This window comes from Lycium barbarum, chromosome 5 (genome assembly GCF_019175385.1).
Source record: "Lycium barbarum isolate Lr01 chromosome 5, ASM1917538v2, whole genome shotgun sequence".
In the NCBI taxonomy this organism is placed as follows: domain Eukaryota; kingdom Viridiplantae; phylum Streptophyta; class Magnoliopsida; order Solanales; family Solanaceae; genus Lycium; species Lycium barbarum.
The window spans coordinates 6,710,073-6,718,888 of record NC_083341.1 but is presented as its reverse complement, the minus strand read 5'-3'; the positions used below and the strand labels follow the sequence as shown (position 1 = coordinate 6,718,888).

The 8,816-nt window shown below is 34.1% G+C and overlaps 2 protein-coding genes across 2 annotated transcripts; both read left to right on the top strand.

Annotated features, from left to right (window-relative positions):
- Window positions 1-412: 412 nt before the first annotated feature.
- Window positions 413-3,392, top strand: LOC132640282 (S-adenosyl-L-methionine:benzoic acid/salicylic acid carboxyl methyltransferase 3-like). The gene is made up of 4 exons (XM_060356806.1): window positions 413-626; window positions 1,268-1,684; window positions 2,095-2,349; window positions 2,765-3,392. The coding sequence occupies exons 1-4, from the start codon at window positions 510-512 to the stop codon at window positions 3,089-3,091; spliced, it is 1,116 nt and encodes a 371-aa protein (XP_060212789.1). The 5' UTR covers window positions 413-509; the 3' UTR covers window positions 3,092-3,392.
- Window positions 3,393-4,814: 1,422 nt separating this feature from the next.
- LOC132640281 (zinc finger BED domain-containing protein RICESLEEPER 2-like) lies at window positions 4,815-8,064 on the top strand. The gene is made up of 4 exons (XM_060356804.1): window positions 4,815-4,958; window positions 5,526-7,148; window positions 7,291-7,618; window positions 7,712-8,064. The coding sequence occupies exon 2, from the start codon at window positions 5,534-5,536 to the stop codon at window positions 7,043-7,045; it is 1,512 nt and encodes a 503-aa protein (XP_060212787.1). The 5' UTR covers window positions 4,815-4,958; window positions 5,526-5,533; the 3' UTR covers window positions 7,046-7,148; window positions 7,291-7,618; window positions 7,712-8,064.
- Window positions 8,065-8,816: the final 752 nt, after the last annotated feature.

Below are 8,816 nucleotides of genomic sequence, written 5' to 3'. Positions count from 1 at the left end.
ATATTTTGGGTTATGAATATGAAAACTTGAAGAGCATGAGAGTTATGAATATTATTAAGAGTAAAAATTTAATAGGTGAAAAAAGACAAGTAAAGAAGGGAGAAAGATGATTGCAAGTCGTATTGATATACAACATATTACGTGGCTCAATTTAAGACACAACCGTCTTATCAGATTTTTTTTCCATATTACTCTTTTTTTTTTTTTTTGCCATATTACTCCATTGCATTAAATTTATTGAAGTAGAAAAATATCAAAAAAAAAAAAAAAGGAAGAGAAAAAGATAAATACAAATGCTGGCTATAGAAAGATGTCACATCACATTATTTATGCCTAGCTTTATATTATACATAGATTACGCGGCCTGACAATCACACCATGGTTTCCAACAGGTTCTTAGTTGGCTTGTGGGGGGCAATTTTGGGGATTAAATGGATCATTTAGGTATCACCCATCTATTAAAGGAAGTGACAATGCAACCCCCCTATTGAAATATTTCCAAGCCAAAAATGGGTGATCACAAAAAAAGATCCAAGCTAGGAGAGGGAGAGATGGAAGTAGCGAAATTTTTCCACATGAATGGAGGAACTGGAGTCGCTAGCTATGCAAAAAATTCTCTCCTTCAGGTATATATAAATACACAAACGTTTCATTTCGTAATGGAGTTATAAATTAAACTCTCATGAATTATGAACAACAATATCCTTTTATGCTCAAACTCTCATGGATTTATAGCGATTTCAAGTTAGTATATAATAATTAATTGTGTTCAATAATCAAATATTATAAATATTTAGTATATATACGTGATCGGGAAAAAGCTATTGAGTTACATAAGTTAAATGTTAGATTCTACTATGGCTATGACAGTTAACTTGCTTTACTTATTAAAGTCTTAAACCGAATTCTGATTCCAGTTTCCCATGGGTTACAAGTTAGGTTTGCCTCTGCTTATAATAATTAACTTGCTTTACTTTCTAAATTGAATTGATGGTGGCAATTAATTTATCATTTAATTGAACCCATAGCATAAAAATTCAAGGGCGAATGTAGTTAAGGGTTATGGATTCATTGAACTCATTATATTTGGCTCAAATTTTATATGTGTTAAAAATTTTACTAAGTAAAATAAATAATAATATTCGAACCTATTATAAGCACATAATGTCTAAATTCTAATTTGTCTATCTAAAAATTCTTTTACTTAGGAAATACATAAAAGTTAAACTCATTTCCTTTTGATTTACATACGCTGAATTATGTGCAGCAAAAGGTGATCCTCATGACAAAGGGAATAAATGATGAAGCTATAACTGCTCTGTACCGCAACCTTTCACCAGAAACCATATGCGTTGCAGACTTAGGTTGTTCCTCTGGACCTAACTCTTTCTTGCCAGTCTCCCAACTCATTAAAACTATTAATGAAGAATGCAAAAACAATTGTCAACAGTCGCCGGAGTTTCATATTTTCTTGAATGATCTTCCTGGCAATGATTTCAATACCATTTTCCGGTTGTTGCCCGCATTCCACGAAGATTTGAACAAACAAAATATGGGACAAGATGGACTTGATCCACCAAAATGTTTTGTGACAGGAGTTGCTGGTTCATTTTATTCTAGACTTTTTCCTTCCAAAAGTCTACATTTTGTCCACTCTTCTTACAGTCTCCACTGGCTTTCTCAGGTATATTTCATAGATATATCTCATATATATTCTTTTATATAACCATATATATCGTAACCTGAATTCATTAACCTGATTAATCAAGATTTACTTTATACATATAAACTTGAAATTATAGTATTCAGTTTACAAGATTTGCTCATGTTTTTTTGAGTTTACTGTATGTGGTTTTGTCATGCTTCTTGTGAAGTATTTATCTTATGGATAGTCACTCACTTTTATTTTATTTTATCAAAAGTTACTAAAATATCTTTCTAAATATCTTATGGATAAGACAAACGAAAATAAAAAGAAAATGACAATCTCTATTACAAAGAAAATGACTTACATGAAATAAAATAAAAATAATATATAATAAAATCATACTTATATTAGATAGCTGACTCTACGTTTTGATTCACCTGTGGTAGGTGCCTGATGGAATAGAGAATAACAAAGAGAATATTTACGCAGCAACTACAAGCCCACCAAGCGCTCATAAAGCATATTATGAGCAATATGAAAGAGATTTTGTAACTTTTCTCAAGTATCGCTCAGAGGAATTGGTGAAAGGTGGACGTATAGTATTGACCTTGATGGGCAAAGAAAATGAAGATCGCTTTAGCAAAGGGTGTCGCTACCTGGTGGAACCTTTGTCCATGGCCCTCAAAGAGCTGGTTGCAGAGGTAAAATCAAATTTAAAATACACACACGACCATAGACATAAAACAAAAATTTAACATAATTTGAATAGATATTTAAAATACTATGAAAACGTTATATTTTTGTATAATTTCTTTCCTTTTATTTTATGTCAGTGTTTAATTTGACTATACTAAGAAAGAAAGAAAAACTTTTAAAATTTGTAATTTTAAATATGTCATGATATTTTTGTGATTATAGATAAAAAAATTAAAATTTATATCTTTTAAGTATAAAAAGTAACCATTCCCTTTTGAGGTCATTACTTTCGAGGCTAATTAGTTTACTCTCTTAAGCTCGTTATAAGCCTGAATAAATCATGAAAATTTTACGGAGCTTTACAAATTGTATATTATCAACATATAAAAGTTAAACTCATAAATAAAATAATGAATGCAGGGCTCAGTAGAAGAAGAGAAAGTGAATTCATTCAACATTCCTGGATACTGTCCATCTCCTGAAGAAGTGATGTATGTAGTTGAGAAGGAAGGATCTTTCACCATTAATTGCTTGGAAACTTCAGAACTCCATTTAGATGCTTCTGGTGAAAGTATGGCCCAATGTATGAGAGCTGTTGCTGAACCTTTACTTGTCAGTCATTTTGGTGATGGTAATGGTTTGATGGATGATGTGTTCCACAAGTATAGAGAGATCTATGTTAACTGCATGACAAAAGAAGATGCTATGGTCACAAGTGTCATTGTCTCCTTGACCAAAATAAATTAGGCAATCATCCTTGCCTTATATGTGAATAAAAGCTTATCCGCATCGGATATTTAGATCGAATCAATATATGCATGACGTGTGTTTGATTATAGAGTTATTTTACTCAACAATAATTAAGTAACATGTACTTTTACTCCATTAAATCACTTAGCCATGATAAGTTATATTAATTAGTGTACTAATGTTACTGGGCCTCGTTGATCTTGTTCGAGGCATGTGGAGTTTTCAGTAAAAGTGAGCCGTCCTCAATTTATTTGTGGAGCAGCTTCTATCCTTCCTATGCAATATCTTTCTTTTCAGATTATGTATCTCAAACTATGTATTTAATTTGATCTATCTCAAATGCTACTTGATGGATGTATTTGAGTTTAGGCTGTGTTGTCAGGCATCATATTGGTTTTAGAATTTCCATTGCTTTGAGGTCATTCTTATTTCCATGATCACAGAACTGTTTCAAACAATTACGATGACAAATTTATTGTTGATGGTTCACCTAGCAAGTAGTGGCTTGTTAGGTTCCAGTCACTTTAGATATTTTGTAATATTTGGAGGTCTTAAATTGAACAGATTCATGAAAAGGCATAACTATTCTGAAAAGTCATCTCTCAAAATCTATAAATATAAGGACACTCCAAAAGTAGCATATGAAAAGTTTGCAGGTATAACACAGACTTTATTATATCCTGAAAGAAAGTCAATTCTTCTTCAATTATGTTTACCTATTTTTCTAACAGTCACGACTAGAGATTTTGGATTGTGATATTTATAGATCTCATATATGTATATATACTTGTCACCTTATATATATGGTACCCCATAATACATAGTATATGTAGAACAATATCATTTGGAGAAAATTTCCTAATTGAGGTCAAAGCCTTACCTCGGTCCGAACTAGCTTAACATTCATGAATTGCTTTTTACGATCCAATTATCCACCACACGAGCTCGATCGGTTCAAAAGAATACTCAACGAGGTTAGACGAATCCATTGAACCCAATTCCACAGGTTGAAATCCAAGTGCAACCCCGAGCCCCGTGGTCAAACCTCGAAATAAATCATGTACCCGAATTACTCATAATCCTACAACTCCTAGTCGAGTCCATTTCAATGTTTAACACATCAATGTAGTAATTCAAGGGCTTAGACCCAAAATCTCCAATTTCTACATGCATTTCCGTGATTTAGATGTCCAAAACCAGTTTGCCTACAGAAACCCTTCATATTTAATTTTGACACCATTGTTGTTTCTCTCTCTGCGATTTCAAATTCAAATTTTAAATTCAGTTCCTTCCAAAAGAAGGTTCCTTGCTAGCTGGGTTTGGACTTTGTAACTTCGGTCGGGTGCTAATGGTCCGTCTTGTTTTGGGCTTTTAGCCTATTAAACAAAAATGAGGAGAAGTGCACAGATACCCGATTGACGTTGTCATTTAATTAATCGGAGAAGGGCCAAATATACTCATGTACTATTGGGAAAGGGCTAGAGCTGTCAAATTGGGCTTGGCCCGTGAGTCCGGCCCAACCCAGCCCTTTAATTAAGTGGGGTTGGGCTAGGCATTTTGCAGCCCATTTAGAAGTGAGGCTCAAAAACCCAGCCTCAGAGGCTGGGCCGAGGCCAGCCCGTGAGGCCCAAAATTAATTAATTAATTATTAATTTAAAATTCTAAAATAACTAAACAAGAAAACATAAAGGAAGAAAAATAGGTACTAATACATAATACATAAACATAAGCCTAAAAAAGACACTAGGGTTTTCTACTTTTCTTAACATCACTTTCTTTTCTTCTGCGCAGCTTTCTTAGTTTCTTTAGCCTTCCACAGTTCCACTGAGTCGAGTGAAGAAGAAGCACAATAAGTCAAAACCTGGTAAGTAATTTCTCTTCTCCATACATAAAGAGTGTTATTTTTTACTTTGTAAATTGATTTGATTTTTTATAATCGATTTGGGGTTTTCGTTATCAACATCTTCTTTTCAGTTTCTTCTACATAATGAGACCCTTTTGTGCAGCTATGTCTGCTATTAAGTTAAAAGTCTTGTTTGATTAGATGTTGGTTGGAGCATGTGTAAAATATAAAGTACCTTTTTCTATAAAGCAAAATTATCAACGAGAACTTGCATTGTGTTTGATTAGATGTTGGTTGGAGCATATGTAAAATTATAAAGTACCTTTTTTCTATAAAGCAAAATTATCAAAATTCCACAAACTACTGTAGATACTCTCCAAATCTTGATAATATCAACGAGAACTTCCATTGTGGGTTCAATTTTGTCCTGCTTTGTATTTTTTTTAGTAAAGAATTGAAGCCAAATATTGGGTTTTCTTACTGTTAATATGTCTTGGATGTTTATTGTTACTACAAGTCTACAACCCTGTTTGAGAATGAATAATGAATTTATATTATTTAACAATCTTCTTTTTTATCTTATTATAGGAACATCCATGGAGGATGATGATCATAGTACACCTAAAGCTAGTTTAGAGGTGAATGAACCTGAAGATGAAGAACTTGAACAGAAAAAACCGAGGCAGTTAAAATCGAATGTTTGGATTTATTTCAAGAAGACTGGTAGAGATAAAGATGGAGTGGAAAGGGCAATATGTAGAGGTTGTAAAGATCCATATCGGGTTGGTTCTACTCCAGGACCCAAAGGTAAGAACTATGGAACATCACATTTAAAACGTCATTTAATTAGATGTAAAAAACTGAAATACCACAGTTTGGGTCAAATGTTTATGGATAAACAAGGTAAAATACAGTCTAGAAAAATAGACCAATTGGTTTCACGTGAAATGCTTGCTGAAGCTATCATTAAGCATGATTTGCCGTATTCTTTTGTTGAATATGATGGAATTAGAGCTTGGGAAAATTATGCAAGTCCAAAATTAATAATGCCATCTAGGAACACTTCTGTTGTGGATGTCCAAAAAGTGTATTTCAAAGAGAAGGAAAAGTTAAGACAAGTCTTAGCTAAGATTCCGAATCGAGTTTGCTTAACTTCTGATTGCTGGACAGCAGGTACTTCTGAGGGGTATCTTTGTTTAACTGCTTCATATGTTGATGACAATTGGAAGTTAGTTAGTAAGATTTTGAATTTTTGTCGTATGATTCCTCCTCACACGGGAGTAGAATTGGCTGCAACTATATATGATTGTTTGAAAGAGTGGGGCATTGATAAGAAGGTGTTCTCTATCACTTTGGATAATGCGACTAATAATGATAGCATGCAAAATATTTTAAAAGGGCATCTTAGTTTGCAACAGAGTTTATTATGTGATGGTGAGTACTTTCATGTGCGTTGTTCTGCCCATATTCTGAATTTAATTGTTCAAGAGGGTTTGAAAGCAGCTAATGATGCTTTGTTTAGAGTTAGAGAAAGTGTGAAGTACGTCAAAGGATCAGATGCTAGAATGAGAAAGTTTGAGCAATGTGTTAAGCAAGTGGGAATTAATACAAATTTGGGTTTACGTTTAGACGTGGCTACCAGATGGAACTCAACATACTTGATGCTTGAGAGTGCACTACAGTATGAAAAAGCTTTTTCCAGTCTACAGTTGGTTGATAGAAATTACACTCATTGTCCTACATCTGATCATTGGAGAAGGGCAGAAAAAATATGTGAATTCTTGGAACCTTTTCATGAAATAACCAACTTGATTTCTGGTTCAAGTTATCCGACCTCCAACTTGTACTTTATGCAAGTTTGGAAAATTGAATGCATGCTGATGGAGAAGGCACAGAATCTAGATGGAGTTATTAAGGAAATGGCTTCAAGAATGTCCAAGAAGTTTGATAAATATTGGAGTAAATATAGTGTAGTGCTTGCCTTTGGAGCAATCCTTGATCCTCGCTTCAAGTTGCAACTTTTAAGGTATTGCTACTCTAAGGTAGATGATGCTTCTGCACAAGAGAAGGTTGAAACTATGAAAAAACAAATTGTACAAGCTCTATGAATATTATGCAAATAGTCAAATTGGAGCAACTACTTCTACTATTTTGAGTAAACCAACTCAAGAAAGAAGCCGATCCAAACAAAAGGAATCCAGATTATTTGATGTAAGTAATTTTTACTTTATTCTTGATGAATTCTCTTATTCATTTTGGTGTAAGTGATACTTTTTAATCAAGCAATTATATTTCCTATTTCTTCCTCTTCTTTTTATTTTTATAATCTGCATTTCATATTATAAATTAATAGGAATTTAAAATGTTCGAGAGTGAATCTTTTTGCAATGCTGGAAAGTCAGAATTGGACCTTTATTTGGAGGAACAGAAGCTGGATTATGAGAAGTTTCATGGGATGGATGTTATTAAGTATTGGAAGGAAAATGAAAGGAAATATCCCGACCTTTCAGTGATGGCACGTGATGTACTCAGTGTTCCAATTACTACTGTAGCATCAGAATCAGCGTTTAGTATTGGTGGTCGTGTTGTTACCAAGTACAGAAGTTGTATCCATCATGAGAATGTCCAAACTCTTGTTACTACAAGAAATTGGTTGCATGGATTTACTTGGCCTAATGTTGGTAATGTTTTCTTTGGTTAAATTACTATTGTTTTTCTTAATCTATTTGTTAATGGCTAACTAATTAATATTTTGTATGTGATGTAAAATATAGATGAAGATGAAGCTGTTAAGGAAACGATACCTCATGTTGATTCAAATGTGCTCGATGGTTCTGGTCCTTCTGGATATGTTACAGCTGCAAGTTGAAATGAAGTTGTTAAGCTTTAATTGACTAGTTTTTTTAATTTTAACTCGTCAGGATTTTATTTTTGTGACTGGGCAGAATTCTAGTGCAAGATTTGTATGTTTTTTGGATTATCAAACTGTAGAAGTTTGGCTTGCTAAATGTTGACCAGTTAGTTACTATGTTTCTGCTCATTCTTTTGCTTGATGTTAATTACTATTATCTTATATAATACACTTGTTATTAAACTGAAGACCTATAATGGTTGGTGATTTTCCAGTGGCTATCTTGCTTTTACTGCTTGGTAATCACGTAAGATGGTAGCAGTTTTGAATTGATCATTTTTTATGCAATTTGTACTGTGGCTGCCAATGAAGACAGGTTGTGACTTTTTTTTTTTTTCCGTTTTTGATGTCTCAGTTTACTTTCAATTTCTATTGAAGGGCCAACCCGTCCTAACCCGTGGCCCGCTTAGGGCTGGGTTGGGCTGCCAGTTTGAAGGCCCTTCAATAAAAAGGGCTAGCCCGTCCTAACCCATTTAACTCCCTAGCCCGTTAGGGTTGGGTTGGGTTGGGTTGGGCCAGCCCATTTTGACAGCTCTAGAAAGGGCCAACTATACCCCTTATTATAGTTTTGGTTCAAATATACCCCTGTCATTATACTATTGGATCACCCTCCTCCGTTAAAGTTGTCTATGGTGGAGCTCCAATCCTACGTGGCATTGATATTTTATGAGGTGGTGCCACGTGGCATTACTACCTCATCACCCCTCCTGACCTATTTTACTCCTTCCCACTTCCACCACTAAAATTTTCTTCCCCCGATCACCATTACCGCCATATTATCCTTCAATGGGACTAAAGTTGAGAGAGAGAAATAATGGACTTCAAATGAAACTCAAACTACTAAGAAATCTGTGGGGTGGATAATGTGGTGGTAATGGTGGCAATAGTGATGGAGGGGAAGGAATTTTTTGTGGTGGAAGTGGGGAGGAGTAAAATGGATTAAGAGAGGGTGATGAGGTGGTAATGTC

Coding starts and splice junctions, on each gene's coding strand:
- LOC132640282 (XM_060356806.1), top strand. CDS start 510: ATGGGTGATCACAAAAAAAGATCCAAGCTAGGAGAGGGAGAGATGGAA. Junction 627..1,267: donor CAAAAAATTCTCTCCTTCAG/GTATATATAAAT, acceptor AATTATGTGCAG/CAAAAGGTGATCCTCATGAC. Junction 1,685..2,094: donor GTCTCCACTGGCTTTCTCAG/GTATATTTCATA, acceptor CACCTGTGGTAG/GTGCCTGATGGAATAGAGAA.
- LOC132640281 (XM_060356804.1), top strand. CDS start 5,534: ATGGAGGATGATGATCATAGTACACCTAAAGCTAGTTTAGAGGTGAAT.